Genomic DNA, 15,038 nt, shown 5'->3' with positions numbered 1-15,038 from the left:
TTAGTTGATTGAAAGGAAAAATATGTTTCGGTGTTGAACTTTGTTACTTGTGAATACTTAATTATTGTAATTGTATTGAAATTTTATTGAAGTTATATGTGTGATTTTTGCCGCACAATATGCATAATAATATAAATTTAGTTATGATTTTATGCACTATGTGATGTCAGGGAAAAAATCATTATTCTTTGAATAGTTAAGTGATGAAAAATATTATACTTGAATAGTATACAATTATATCGTTAACTTTTATCAAAGTATGATACATACCAATTTTTCGATATGGTTAAATAGACTCCACTTCGGATTTTTTCCAGCATCTAGTAGCCTTGAAGGATAAAAATGACACCTTAACATAGTTGAGAGACAAAAATGTGAAGAAAAAAAGATTAAAGATAAAAATGAAATCACGTATATAGTGTATAGTTGAGGGACTAAAAAATTACATTTAACCAATTTACTAATTTTCCATTAACCACGTCACTCTCTACGTGCTAGCCTCTCCTACACGGATAGGGGCAACTACTCACGGAACACGCGCTATTTGGAGCTCACTAAGTGGTGGTTGTATTTTTAAAATCCAAGTGGAGTCCTTTAAAAGCGAGTTTGTGTGCGATACGTACCCTCTGGCGAGTGGTTACTGAACTTCTACAACGACGTCTGATACCTCAACAGTTTGATGGCAATTTAGATATTTTATAATTCATCAGGGGCAATCGTTCGATAAAAAAAGGCAAAGTGAATTTTATGCACCGTTTTCTAACGTTTTTCGCGAACTACCGCAGAACTCTGTAATCCAGTCGAAATCTCGGCCCTCCACGGTGCGTTAACAAAATCGCAACCGTTTATTTTTATTCGTCCACACCGAGAAGACTGATCCATATTTATATATCCAGGATCTAACGATTGATATTGTGCAACGTAGCAGAGAATCACGACGAAGCTTAATTTTCGCTCGATTTTCAATTTTAATAATTTTTTTCCCGTCATTTCCGATCTAAACCCTATGCTCGTGAAACCAAAACAAACCCTAGCTCCACTCCGTCTCTCGCGGTTTGTGTTGAAATTCCAAAATTATCGAAAAATTGGTGGCAATATTTTATATTACTATTGGGGTTTCGATTCAACATATACAGATGCAGGTCCCAGCCGATGTTTCAAGTTCGCGGTCACTCCGTTTTTGTTGAAGTAATTGATTTTTATTGATATGTCGATCCTGGTATAAATATATTTTTTGTGAATTTTTGGCTGATTTGTGCAATTAACGTGTTTAATGTTTATAATCATAGAAGAATGTGGATTGATCGTTGAGTTTATGAATTTTGTGTTGATATTCTGGGCGATTTTTTGTTAATTTTGGTGTGTTGTCGTTGTTGCAGATCTGAAAATGTATAATGGAATGTGAAATTTGGGGTTTCACTTTTTCATACTTGAATTGAGTAGTTGTTGATGGAAAATAGAATAGGAAGCTCTTATGGTACGGAAATTCCTAAGAAACCAAGATCATTGGATCTTAAGAGTCTGTACAAATCTAAGGACACAAAGAATGCTCAGGATAAGAGTGTAAAACAGAAGGGCATTGTAAATCATGGTAGTGATGGCAGGAAGAGCAACAAGAGGAAGAAGAGTAATGGCAGCAAGAGTTTGGATGAAGTGTACAGTGGTAGTGTGAGTTTGGGGCCCTGCGAGTCCAAGAACTCAAACTTGGGGTCAACTAAGAAACTAAAAAATTATAGTAGCAGGATTTCATTTAGTTTGGAAGATAGGATTGCAAGAATCCCAAAGCGTAAACGCGACTTTGTGGGGAGAAGCAAATTTGAGAGCAGTGGTCAACCTTTCAAACTGTTTGGGCAGTCTGGTAATAATTCGGGCCTTGTTGATCATGCACAGAATGTTAATGGTGATGATTTAGTTGATCAGGCAGAGAAGGTTAGCGGTGATGATTTAGGGAATGCTGTTGAATCCACAAAGGTTAATAAGATTAAGGGTTATGATGATTTTAAAGAAGATAGAAATATTGAATCAAGTTCAGCTCAGAATTTGAAGAAGGAAGATGGACGGCTGGATCATTCATTTATAAACAATGGTGATTCATCATTGAAGAAATCAAGGAAGATCCGTAGGAAAAGGGAGGTTCTGGACCTGCATACTAAAAGTGCTGCAAAGGAGGCTGAGCCGATTGTTGGGACTAGTACTAATAAGTTGCAAGATGATGAAGAGGAGAACCTTGAAGAGAATGCAGCAAGGATGCTTTCATCGCGGTTCAATCCAAGTTGCACCAGGTTTTCTTTGAACAGCAGAGTATCTATTTCTCCGCCATCTAATGGATTATCATTTTTGTTATCTTCTCGTCAGGATTTGGTTAGGCATGGAGCCAAGTATTTTTCTGGTTCTGAGTCTGCATCTGGTGATACTACTGGCAGGATATTGAGGCCAAGGAAGGAGGACAAAGAGAATAGTCACTCAAGGAAGAGGCGCCATTATTATGAAATTTTCTCTCGGGACTTGGATGCACATTGGGTATTGAAACGGAGAATCAAGGTATTTTGGCCTCTGGACCAGAGTTGGTATTATGGCCTTGTGAATGATTATGATGAAGAAAGAAAGCTTCATCATGTTAAATATGATGATCGTGAAGAGGAGTGGATTAGCCTTCAAAATGAGAGATTTAAACTTTTGTTACTTCCTGGAGAAGTTCCTTCCACGGAGGAGAGGAAAAGATCTGCATTAGAAGGTGAGCATGCTGATGATGGGACGTCACGGTTGAAGCCCAGCAAAGATAAAGAAAAGAGAGACTTGGCTGCTGAAGATGATGATTATATAGGTGGCTGTATGGATACGGAGCCCATAATCTCCTGGTTGGCTCGATCTACTCGTCGGGTCAAATCTTTACCTTCTTATGCCTTGAAGAAACAGAAGACTACTGGTGGTCTATCTTCAACATCTGTGGCTGATGAAGCTGTGGGTACACGTCTAGATGGAGGTACCTTGAATGGACAGAAAATTGGTTTATCTAATGGATTTTTGTTGCCAGACAGGTTAGTGAATATCTCAGATACCCCTTGTTGCTCCAGAGACAGAAAATTTCCTATTGTTTACTTTAGAAGGCGATTTCACAAAATGAACAATGTGCTGTGCCATGCTTCAGCCAATAGTGTTTCTGGAGCACTTGAATCTGTTTCTACTCCTTCCACTGTTGATGAGTGCAAGGCTTTTGGAGATGAGATGTCTGTCCGAAGATTGGATCCTGATGATTCTTTGTTGTCCATCGAGAATGTATTGTCTTTTAAATTAACCATTCCATCCATAGAATGCAAACAGTTGAGGTTTGAGTTTGATTTCCCTGTGCTTTCAGTCATGAACCACTCGTTTGGGGCAGAAAATGTTTGGTTGTTTCGCGCTTTATTGCTGCTACAGTATGGCACAGTCATGGCTACGTGGCCAAGGGTTCATTTAGAGACTGTTGTTCTTGATAATGTGATCGGGTTGAGGTTTCTCTTGTTTGAAGGTTGCTTGGGGCAGGCTCTTGCATTTGTTTTCGAGGTCTTAAATATGTTTCATCAACCTGACAAACCAGGGAAGTATGTTGATCTGCAGTTACCTGTTACTTCTGTCAGGTTCAAATTTTCTTGCATTCAGGGGCTTAGAAAGCATCTTGTGTTTGCATTTTACAACTTCTCTGAAGTGAAGAATTCAACGTGGGCGTTTCTTGACTGCGAGCTTAAAAGGCACTGCTTGCTAACTAGGCAACTTCCTTTGTCAGAGTGCACTTATGATAACATTAAGGCACTACAAGATGGAAATCAATTACTCAGTTGTTCTACTTGCAAGGATTCTGCATCATTTGAGGTACCTTTTGACTTTACGTGTAGCATCCTTTCAAAGTTGATGTGTGGTTTTCATGAGGATTGAAATGGAGTTAAATTTTCAATCTTCTTGGTTTCAACTTTTTATACTATCTTTTTTGCTATTTCAAGTGTTTGTGTCTTAACCATTACCCAATTTGATTAGTAGATATGCTTCATAGTTAGGTTTTGTGCTTCTGGTAATGTAATGTGTGTGTTTTTTTTCTTTTCCCTTTGGTTCATTATTGGTAGTAATTGGTATCTTTGACATTGACCAGGGATCAAGGAGGAGGTCGAGTAATGCTATGAAACTAATTGGTATCTCTCGAGAATCCGCTTCTGTGAATGCCAACCGCTGTTCTGTTTTGGACAAGAAGCATAGATTCTTTCCTCCATTTGCACTTTGTTTCAATGCTACACCGACTTTCTTTCTTAGTTTGCATTTAAAGCTGCTTATGGAACACAGCATGACTCCTATCAGCTTTCAGGACCATGATTCAGACGACTGCTCTACTTTGGAGGACTGCTTCAACAAATGTTTAGAGAGTCCCCTTGAGAATATATTGAGGGCTCCATTAATTGAGCATTTTTGTAGTGGATGTTTGTCTGGTACAAAATCAGTTTTGGGTATTGCCGATCTCTCTGCTTCCAGTCAAACAAAGTTGTCTTCAGAGTACCATCAGAATAATGGTCTAGATGTTGCTGGCTCTATGAGCTCTGACAATCCTGAGCAAGTTGGCAATGATGCTATTCCATTGGAGAAGTGGCAAAACAATAGCTCGGTGAAGGAACAGTATGATTTATCATCAGGTCCATCAGTTGATAGAAATAAGTCGGATAATGGATCTCATTCCCTTCTGAATGGTATCACAATTGAAATTCCCTCATTTAATCAGTTTGAAAAGCATGTTGAGCAGGAATCCGGTTGTGCTCAACAGTTCAGTGATTTATCGTGGCATGAGAAAGGTATTGTTATCACCAGCGCAAACCTGACTGCTCCCAGAAGTAACTGGCATCGGCACCGAAGTAGTTCATCATTTGGATACATTGCACATGGATGGTTGGATGGAAAGCCTGACCTTTTCCGTGGAAATTTTGGTAATGGACCGAAGAAGCCACGAACTCAGGTTTCATACACACTGCCTTTTGGAAGTTTTGAATATGGATCAAAGAATAAAAGCTTTCCCCAGAAAGGGCTTGCTCACAAACGAATTAGAAAGGCTAGTGAAAAGAGGTCATCAGATGGTGCTAGAGCATTGCAAAGGAATTTGGAGTTGTTATCCTGTGATGCAAATTTGTTAATCACTCTTGGAGATCAAGGGTGGAGAGAATGTGGGGCGCAAGTGGTACTGGAGCTTTTTGATCATAGTGAATGGAAGCTTGCAATTAAAGCTTCAGGGGCTACAAAGTATTCATACAAGGCGCATCAATTTATGCAGCCTGGTTCCACAAACCGATTCACTCATGCTATGATGTGGAAAGGCGGAAAGGATTGGATTCTGGAGTTCCCTGATAGGAGCCAATGGAGCCGTTTCAAAGAGATGCATGAAGAATGCTATAATCGGAACATTCGTGCTGCTTCAGTTAAAAATATTCCTATACCTGGTGTTCGCTTGATAGAGGAGCATGACGATAATGGAACAGAAGTCATCTTTTTTCGGAGTTTGAAGTATTATCGACAGGTTGAAACAGATATTGAGATGGCTTTGAATCGGTCACGTGTCTTATATGACATGGATGGTGATGATGAGCAGTGGATATTGAAATATCAAATTTCTTCAGGAACTGAAAACAGCGGCTTGTGGAAGATATCTGAAGAAATGTTTGAGAAGATAATGGACGTGTTTGAAAAGGCTGCATATGTGGAGCAGTGCGATCAGTTCACATCCGATGAAGTAGAAGGTCTCATGGCTGGAGTTGGGCCCATGGGAGCAATCAAAAGCATTTATGAGCATTGGCGGCAGAAGAGGCAGAGGAAAGAAATGCCTTTAATCCGGCATCTTCAGGTAACTCCTGAGTTTCTTTTACGTATCTGATCACATCTTCGTTCCTACGAAGTAATTAGGATTGCTTGGCATCTTGATCTTCTTTAGTTCACCGTAGTTTCTTCAATATTCATTACTATGTCTATAAGATTTCTTAAAGTTATTTTGGTCCCTTGCAGTACCCTGATATTTATAGGGCAAATGAGTCTATATAGGTAAACAACTCCCCTGCACAAGGCTCCCGCACTGTGGAGCACTGCAGGGAACCACGGGAAGAAATGTGCTTAGGCTACATCACCTTCGTATTGAATTTACTTGGTCAAGAAGTCTCTTTTTAACTAGACATACCTTCCATGAACTTAAGCATTAGTTTTGGAGGTCAAATTTTAACAGGCAAAATGGTCATCTTTTCTTTACCGATGACGGTGGAGGTGTTTTCCATTGATCAATTTACCTCCTTGTTTGAGGGCATCTTTTTTGGAGTGTGGAACAGTGAAGATTTCCTTGGAACACTTGATTAGGATCTCAAAGCAGTATTGTAGAACTTGTTTGTTCTTATCCAAAAAAAAACCCCACATTTGTAGTGAATATTTTTCTTGGGGTTTCACTTTATTTTTTATCAAAGATAGATCCGGGCATTCCTTTAATTGCGCAGAACATGTTACTGGCAAATTGTACTTCCCGGTTTAGATTGGTAACTGGTTCTTGGATTCAGAATGGCCAAAAACAATGTCTTCCTTTCTGCTGAAATGTTATCTGCTACTCTGCATTCTGTCTGATCTATGAATGACTGTAGAGGTTTTCCTTTCTGTCTTGTACTATCTCATGCTTACTCTGTTGTTAACTAAAGTTTACCTCATGGGTCCGTAGAATGTAGTGCTGTTTGATTTTTTTTGCTGTTTTATGCATTTAGTGCTAATTTTTAATGTGTTTTTTGTTCATTCATTTATTTTTATCGTAAATATCATCCTGAGCTCATTGTGCTGGGTTTATTCAGCCGCCACTATGGGAAAGATATCAAGACCGAGTGAGAGAGTGGGAGCTAGCAACATCCAAAGCCAATCCAACACTCACAAATGGATGCATGGACAAAATTATTCCTATTGAGAAGCCATCCATGTTTGCTTTCTGTTTGAAACCTCGGGGCTTGGAAGTCCCAAATAAGGGTTCAAAACATAGGTCACAGAGGAGAATTTCTCTCGCTGGGCAAAGCAATACCATTCTAGATCATGATGGTTTGCATTCTTATGGTAGGTCTTACCAATCTGTGAAACGTACTGTATTAGTTTATTTTACTTATTGTGTGGGCTGACCTTTTCTCTAATCGCTCTCATTCCTGTTTTTTGGTCTCAGGACAAAGATTAAATGGTTTTTATCTTAGGGATGCAAAATTTATGTACAGTGGCCTTAACTATGAATCTTTGGGCGAATTGCCCTTGCCTCAGACGGCCCCGAGGGTATTCTCACCGCGAGATCCAAATAGTACGGGATATTTTTCAATGGGAAGAGATGGAATTGATAAGGTTCACAACCCGAAACTTCAAAAGAGTAAGTCAAGGAAATTCGGAATGTATGCATCTCCTAGTGACTCACAGATCATGGCTTCATTCGGTCCGAGAGGTACGGGCAAGAGAAATGGAGTTCATCCTTTGAATTTGGGTTTGTCTGATTGGCCAACGCAACAACCTTACCACCCTGACTTACCTCTGAGGCAGGGACTTGAACAGTTGGATGGTTCAGAACTTGATGAATTCAGGCTGCGTGATGCATCTGGTGCAGCTCAGCATGCACGTAATGTGGCTAAACTCAAGAGAGAAAAGGCTCGGAGAGTGCATTACAGAGCAGATATGGCAATTCAGAAGGCTGTTGTTGCTCTTATGACTGCTGAGGCAATCAAAGCTTCTTCTGAAAACTTAAATGATGATGGATGGAGTGACTAAATGAAACAGGAGACGAAAATACAACTAATGTTGCCAACATCTTCATCTTGCCATTCTCTAGTCCAGGGATTTACTGGCGGAATTGGCACTCTTTTTGGTGGAATGAGCAAGTTTTTTTTTGCCGTTAGTGGCCACCCTGTCCATATTGTTCCAGATGGCTTCTAACAGTAGGATGTCGCATCACGAGCAGAAGAATATTTTTGCTCCTGTCACCCGATTTTTCATTGTCATGGTGGTTTTGGCTGTGACCGACTCCATGGTTTCTACCTACTGGTTATTTTGGTCATCGCGGCAGATTAACTCAGTTTACTGATCTTGCAGGTCGGGGCTGCATAAGAATTTTGGCTGCCAATCCTTGTACAGAATTTCTCTCCCCCTCCCACCTTCTTCTCTTCGATTTACCTAAAATCTCAGCATAAAAATAGTGATTGGTCCAAATAATACAACACCGGTTAGTATTGATGTTTCCGGTATCTGATGCATTGGTCGTTGGAGAAACAACCTCTAGACATGTAGTTATGTAGCAGCCAGAGTGCTTTATTTCTGGAAAGGAAACATTCTGTAAGTAATTATCTATTATATTCATAGAGGTCCCGTAGAGGGATATATTTACCTTGCAAAAAATTTGATTTGGGCTTTTTCCTTCTACCTTTTGTATGTGATCTGAGGAATTGCTTCACTTTGACTTCAAAATTTAATGTTACGTTTTGTCGCACTTGAAAGGGCTGAGAACCGGGACCAATTTCAGTGTTGGATATGTCGGTTGGTTTTCAGCCGTTGGATTTCTATTAGTCTAATCCAACGGCCGAGATTTTGGTACCGTCTAATGAACGGTGGGTAAGGAACCATTGGGCCCCCGCAACCAGGTAAATCATGAGGGCCAAGCCCGAGTATTTTTCAAACAGGATGAGTAACTGAAAAAGCCCACGGGACCTGTTGGCCCACTTAATTAGCTCATGGAAAAGCCCATTAGCCCATCTCACTTGGCATTGCTTTTGCCTTTGTTGCAGAACGACAGCACACTTCATTGTTGTGGCCTCTGCAATTCGTCCTGTAATTTCAACTGCCAAAAAACCAGTCACCTAACTGTCTAACCGTTACTAACGGCTACTTTCTCTCCTTCTTGAGTTCGTTGACCTCTCTCACGATCACTGATTCTTGTGTACACATGGCGGTCCCTAAACCCTTGAGTCGTTGTAATTCTCTGGAATTGATTTGGGGCTACCGTTCTCCATTTTCATCTGCTACTTTTCCCATTTCTAGGGTTTCTTGGCTTTCGTCGATCATACGACGTCTTTATCAATATAAGGTATGTTGATTTAATCTCCTCTCTCTAATGTATGATTTTCTATTTACTTGCTGACGGGCCAACATAGTTTGATTTTCTTTTTTATGCGGGGCTCCATGGTTTGATCGTCTTTGTTTGGCTATAGAGAAAATTTGGGAAAGGAAAATTGAATAGATAGCCTGAAATATATGAATACTTGTAGCTCAAATTGAGCTGCGTATGGTTTCTATTGGGGCTCAGCGGACGAAAGGTTCTCTATCCTTGGGTTTTAAACATTGGAAACTTTTGGGATTTCAAAATTTGCCAGCTGTTTGGTTGCTTAGAAAATTAAAGAAAAGGATACGTTTCATGGTTTCATATAAAGAATGAATTTGAGAGAGAGAGATTATCCAGGCTAAATGATTCCACATGGCATGTTTTGTTTAAATTTGAAATGTTGAGGGATTACTTTTCAGAATTTTGACGACAAATCTTTATGTTAATTTTTCACCATTCTGAGAGGAACGTTGTATTAGCCGTGGAACGTTGATTGTTGTTGCCAATATATTGATTCCATTTTGTAGAGAATAATCATTTATGGTATGTCTTTATTGGATAGAGTGGGTCTCAGCGTTTCAAAAGATGGTGAACCGGATCAAGGAAGAAGAGAAAATTGAAAGGACCATTCGTGGTCTTTTGAAACTTCCAGAGAATCGAAGATGCATTAATTGCGACAGCCTGGTATGATTTTTTTTCCCTTTAGCTATTATATTTGGCGCACTGTATATCTCTGATTTTCGTATGATTTGTTTATTGTTGTGCCTCTCAAAAGCTACAACATAATAGGAAACCAGCAAATCAATTGGGTTGCAAAAACTTCTACAATTTAAGCAAAAGGTTCTTTAACTTGTAATTAGAAGAAAATGATACAATTCTTTGGCATAGTGTATTCTGTGCATGCTTTCACTTCCGAGGTTTATATCAAGAATCAAGTCCTACTAAAAAAGTTACAAAACGAAAGTTTTGAGGGTTTCTATAAGATTAGAAAATTATGAGAGATCTAACAAGATTTATGTTTTGCAGGGACCACAATATGTCTGCACAACTTTCAATACATTTATTTGCACAAACTGTAGTGGGATACAGTAAGTGCTTTTTATGAGTATTTAACCTGAAATGGTGCATATGCTGCACAAGTGCACAGTTCCATGTGGTGTGTGTAGGATAGTGGGAGTGTTGGCAAATACCGTGTATTATGTTCCATTGTTGATATCTTGCTTAAGTAAGAAATTATCCACTGATTTTGGTTTTATGTGTTTAACAACATTTATAGTCGGGAATTCACGCATCGAGTCAAATCAGTGTCAATGGCTAGATTTAATGCAGAAGAAGTCAGTGCTCTTCAAGCTGGGGGGAATAAGGTGCGCATTTATTCTCATTAGTGGGAAACCTAGATATTGTGTTTTTTCATCAGAAGGCTGAAACTCTTTCTTTTCCATTGTCTAACTTCCGTTGCATGTCATAGCGAGCACGGGAAATTTATTTCAAGGAATGGAATTCTCAGCTTAATTCTTACCCTGATGGAAGGTTGGTTGGCATCTTTTAAAGTTACTATTTGAACATCTGTAATGAATATATTCTTATTCACATGTTTCCTTCCAGTAATCTCTATAGACTTCGGGATTTTATCGAGAATGTATATGTACATAGAAAGTACACTGGTGAGAGGATTGCTGAAAATCTATCCGACAAGAGTACTGAAAAGCTTGTAAGGCTGAGACTGGTAAGGCCCCACATAATATTATGTTTGATTGTGTACATTCATGCATGTGCAATGGAGTTCTTATGTTCTTATGTTATTATATTCAACCAAAAGCATGCTCAATATTATTTTGTTGAGACTTGAGTCTAACTTGTTGAAAGTTCATCTGAATATTATTCAGGGTGACAAAGAGGGTTTTAATGAAAGTAGAAAGGTAAATGCATATAGAAGTCCAAGTTATGAGGATAGACATGAATGGAATGGAAGGTCTGGTACTGGTGGAAGAAGTGAGGACAGAAGTTTTAGACATTATTACGATGAAAGAAGAAGCCCTCAATATGCCCCAGGTAGTTCAAGAAGTGGAGGTTTTAAGAGAAGTCCTGCACGCTTTGAGGTTGTTGATGACAGGTTTAGAGATGATGGATTTGGAAGTAGAAGACAATCAGACCGCCGAAGATTTTCAAATAGTGAATCTAGGGTTGACAACAAGTCACCTCAACGTCAGAATAGCATGGATCAGTTCACTTCAGTCACAGTACGTCCTGTGAAAGACATTTTGGGAGAGAACAGTCAACCTCTTCCTGCAGGAGAAAGTTCTAAAGAAAAGAACAGGAAGGACACTGAGGATTGTGATCAAAATCAGGTACATAGCTGATTAGGCTATGCTGTAAATTGTTTAATTTACGAGTTTATGTTTGTTTCAACGGAGTTATAATGTCCTTCAAATCTTTAATTTCAAAGGTTTTCTGTATTCAACCACACAAAAGTACCTTGAAAATAAAGTGAGTTGCATTGGACACTGTTCCTGCATAAATTCTGAAGATGTACTAGCCTACTAGGCAGTTGTGCAACCATTTTTGATGCTCTTAATTTCACCCTCAATGATGTCTTATCCACCCTACCAATTTTCATTGTAAAACAAATTTTATAATGATGGCCATAGAACCACGGACTCTTTCATTTTCATTGAGTGTAATATTTCCTGAATTTTTCTCTGATTGGACTATGTTCATGAATTAAAACTTTCAATATATGCCTCTGCAAAATTCTAGATAAATTATTGTTCCCAACTTTTGAAGCTCAATTTTGTATTGGCTGTTGATTTTGGAGCCTTTCTACACCAAAATTCTGACAGATATCATTCATTTAACCTATAATCTTTCTCATTGCAGAACATTACATCTTCTGGTAAACCTGGGTCTGTTGATGGGAATCATCTGGAAATTAAAGCCCAAAATTCAGAAAGCTTGATCGATTTTAATTCTGAACCTGAGCCCTCAAATGCTGCGGCGTCACAAACACAGCAGGGACATTGCAATTCATCTTCATCTGAATTCTCTGTGCAAGAGGAGGCTCGTCAGGTCCCAATGACAAATACTTTGGAATCCTTACTGTTTGAATTATCGGTTCCCTCATTTCCGCCTGTTGGTAAAGCTCCTGAAATACCAAGTAGCAATAATGCTCCATCAACTGCATTGGGATGCTACATCCCTGAAGGCAACGTTTCAGCAGCTGCACCAGCGGAGCAAATGCCAAGATTGTTCCATAGTGGTGGTGCTTCAAGAACTCCATCAACTACCAATGAGGCAACACAACCTCCATTGTCTGCACTTGTAGGGCACATATCTGATTCAACCTTATTTGATAACTTTACTGATTCAGGAACTGCTATAACTACCAACTTGCCTGTGCAACCATCAAAGGATGTTCCTTTACAAGCTGAACCTGATTTTATCAGTGCATCAACTATCAAAGTTCCTGATGCACAGCAGCTATCCCGCATGCAGCAAAATCAACCTTCTGCATCCCCTCTTGCCAATAGTAGCTCTGCTGTACGAGAGGCAGCTATGCCAGCAGAATCTATAAATAACCAGGTTAGTGCTAGACTGCTTGTACAGTTTTTGGAATTATAAAATGAATAAAGCATTAGATGCTACTCCATTGTTCTGGTCTATAGTTATATGCATCATGCATACATATATATATACATATATTTGGGTCCTCATGTATAGGATGATGTTCCAGAGAAAGTTTTGAACAGTAATATTCATAGGGTCTATTTGAAAAGATAATATAATGATCATGGACTCTTCAAAACGCTGTTGTAAAGTTCTATAGGCATCCACATTAGTTACAATATTGTTTGTCCTTGTAAGTTGTAAGCTCTATAACCCATGTCAATACACCTTCTCTAGGAGTGTAAAATAGAAGAAACTACTCATCTTCTGCACTCCCTCTTGTTAATAAAATCTCTAAAAATCTCTTATATTCCTCTTTTCATCTGCTGTTCTCAAGTTCAGCAAAAGTCAATTTGGTTTATTTTTACAACAGACAGATAAAGTGTTGTTTTCCATCTTAACTCTTTCATTCTGCCATCAATCATTTGGTGTCAAGTATGATAACACTTCTAAGCAGTTTTAATGTTTTTGTTTGCTCTCGTGCCTGTATAAGTAATTGCTAAATCAGTTGCTTCCTCTACTTGTCTGTAGCCACAGACGCCATCAAATGTACCTAAGGGTCAACTATACTGTGATGCATCTGCTGAACAATCATTTTCCAGAATTCCTGTGCCAACCCAAGAAACCAGTTCTGGAGTTGAATCCAAGACCATTCAAGCAGAAGTAAAGTCTACTGGAAGAAAGGAACTGCCAGCGGTGATTGCCTTGTCTTTTAATGTTTTCTGGACCAATAAACTTTTTTTCCTTCAATGTTCTAGGTTAATTGTCTGCAGGACCTTTTTACTGCAATTTATTCAGCCGCCCCTGCTCCATATCAAGGCTGGCAAACTTACCAACCTCGTGTAGTAGGATACAATATGCAACACTATCCTAACTCAATGGTATCTTATACACCACTGTGGTCAAGTTGAATTTCTGTTATTTTTGGAGAAAACGTACACATAACTAATCTGCTAAATTGGGTTTTTTTTCCAGCATGTGCCAGCATATCCCAACACGGCAAAGTCAGCAAACCCATTTGATACTAACAGTGAAGCAACTGGACTGCAGTCCCCACCAGTAAGCACAATATTAAAACTGTTACCAATTGTCATATACTCATACACTGCTTTTACTCTTTTACTCTTTATTTCCACGTTCTTTTGTCTGTCCCCAAAATTTTCCAGAGCAAATGATTCATTTCAAGCTGTAAAATTTTGTTTTGACCGTTGCACACGTGTCCTTTCTGTGTTCTAGTTTCCTTCCAAGGTGCCTCTGCAAGGAGCACGCTCTGATGTTTCAGTTCCAATGGGCTTAGGGCATAATGGCCATCTATCAGGGATGATTCCTCAGACACCTTCTTATGCATCTCCAATGCCTCAAGGTCTTTTTCCTTCAGATCAGCCTTGCCGTGCAGTGAATTCACTTTGTTGTGTTGTATATTAAGGAAGTTTCCATCAAATTTTCTTTGGATCTTTACTTATTCACAATTGAATTATTCCAGGCACACATATGGGGCAACAATCTCATTATTATACCCCACCTTCCAGGTATGTCTTCTACTTGGTTATCTTGCATAATTTTATTTTTTTTCCTCTAAACCTCATAAAAGTTGTCTAATATATATATATATGTCTCTCTCTCTGTCATTAAGCACTTCCATCTTAGGATGACATGACGTATGAATCGAAAAGAAGTAATTCAACTACTTTTGTGTGTCGTTGCAGACCACAAGGAGTTGGTGGTGGAGCAGCTTTTGGCTCATTTGACATGGCTCAGCAGTTGACAGACGGATACTCAAATGGCAGCCCCAATTCTTTTACTTCACCCGGAGGAAACCCATTTGGTTAGAGAAGCAAAATTTTATCAACTCCATAAAGAGCATATATATTATTATCTCTCAGCAGTCAACATTTTAAGGAAAAAGCCTGGCTTCTTTTTGGTGGAAGATGATATGAAACGTGTGGTCTGGTTGACTGGTGTTTCTACAGCAGTAGTTGGAATCATCAAATTTGTCGATCTCAGCGGGTCACTTATTCCTGGTGAAGGGGATCAAAAAACATTGACCATTATGGACCAAGTGTGTATATGATAGTACTAGAATACTTGGTTCACTTATGCTCACTCGGTGCTGCCATCCTCGAGTGTTGGCTTCTTGTCTTTGTTCCTCAGTGAACAAGGTTGTGTAAAGTACATAAACAACCTCTCTGTACTTCTTGCAAACTGGACTATTGTATCTATTAATGAACGAAAACTTGATTTAAGTAATGGAAAGCTTAGAAGTTATTCTCAGATATACTTC

The 15,038-nt window shown here is 39.0% G+C and overlaps 2 protein-coding genes across 4 annotated transcripts; both read left to right on the top strand.

The window, feature by feature from the left end:
- The first annotated feature begins 919 nt into the window (after positions 1-919).
- LOC120005094 lies at positions 920-8,394 on the top strand. 2 transcript variants are annotated; one of them, XM_038854549.1, is made up of 5 exons: positions 920-1,188; positions 1,380-3,849; positions 4,124-5,851; positions 6,828-7,080; positions 7,184-8,394. In XM_038854549.1, exons 2-5 carry the CDS (start codon positions 1,450-1,452, stop codon positions 7,768-7,770), a joined length of 4,968 nt encoding a protein of 1,655 aa, XP_038710477.1. In that variant the 5' UTR covers positions 920-1,188; positions 1,380-1,449; the 3' UTR covers positions 7,771-8,394. The 2 variants fall into 2 exon arrangements, with proteins under 2 accessions (XP_038710477.1, XP_038710479.1); XM_038854551.1 differs by having other exon boundaries at positions 920-1,219.
- A 379-nt stretch (positions 8,395-8,773) lies between these two features.
- LOC120005095 (probable ADP-ribosylation factor GTPase-activating protein AGD14) lies at positions 8,774-15,032 on the top strand. Of its 2 annotated transcripts, XM_038854552.1 has the most exons (14): positions 8,780-9,079; positions 9,657-9,778; positions 10,121-10,182; positions 10,371-10,458; positions 10,563-10,624; positions 10,700-10,820; positions 10,981-11,442; positions 11,972-12,673; positions 13,289-13,453; positions 13,531-13,638; positions 13,733-13,816; positions 13,994-14,120; positions 14,241-14,286; positions 14,464-15,032. In XM_038854552.1, the coding sequence occupies exons 2-14, from the start codon at positions 9,680-9,682 to the stop codon at positions 14,585-14,587; spliced, it is 2,250 nt and encodes a 749-aa protein (XP_038710480.1). In that variant the 5' UTR covers positions 8,780-9,079; positions 9,657-9,679; the 3' UTR covers positions 14,588-15,032. The 2 variants fall into 2 exon arrangements, with proteins under 2 accessions (XP_038710481.1, XP_038710480.1); XM_038854553.1 differs by lacking the exons at positions 13,994-14,120; positions 14,241-14,286 and having other exon boundaries at positions 8,774-9,079.
- The last annotated feature ends 6 nt before the right edge of the window (positions 15,033-15,038 follow it).

This window comes from Tripterygium wilfordii, chromosome 9 (assembly GCF_013401445.1).
Source record: "Tripterygium wilfordii isolate XIE 37 chromosome 9, ASM1340144v1, whole genome shotgun sequence".
Classification (NCBI taxonomy): domain Eukaryota; kingdom Viridiplantae; phylum Streptophyta; class Magnoliopsida; order Celastrales; family Celastraceae; genus Tripterygium; species Tripterygium wilfordii.
This window is presented reverse-complemented; position numbering and strand designations above follow the sequence as displayed.

What these genes read in the sequence shown, in the direction of transcription:
- LOC120005094 (XM_038854549.1), top strand. Translation starts at nt 1,450, where the DNA reads ATGGAAAATAGAATAGGAAGCTCTTATGGTACGGAAATTCCTAAGAAA. An exon ending in AGGATTCTGCATCATTTGAG is followed by an intron (nt 3,850 to 4,123) that starts GTACCTTTTGAC and finishes GACATTGACCAG; the next exon opens with GGATCAAGGAGGAGGTCGAG. An exon ending in CTTTAATCCGGCATCTTCAG is followed by an intron (nt 5,852 to 6,827) that starts GTAACTCCTGAG and finishes GGGTTTATTCAG; the next exon opens with CCGCCACTATGGGAAAGATA.
- LOC120005095 (XM_038854552.1), top strand. Translation starts at nt 9,680, where the DNA reads ATGGTGAACCGGATCAAGGAAGAAGAGAAAATTGAAAGGACCATTCGT. An exon ending in TTCAAGCTGGGGGGAATAAG is followed by an intron (nt 10,459 to 10,562) that starts GTGCGCATTTAT and finishes TGCATGTCATAG; the next exon opens with CGAGCACGGGAAATTTATTT. An exon ending in GAAGAAAGGAACTGCCAGCG is followed by an intron (nt 13,454 to 13,530) that starts GTGATTGCCTTG and finishes AATTGTCTGCAG; the next exon opens with GACCTTTTTACTGCAATTTA.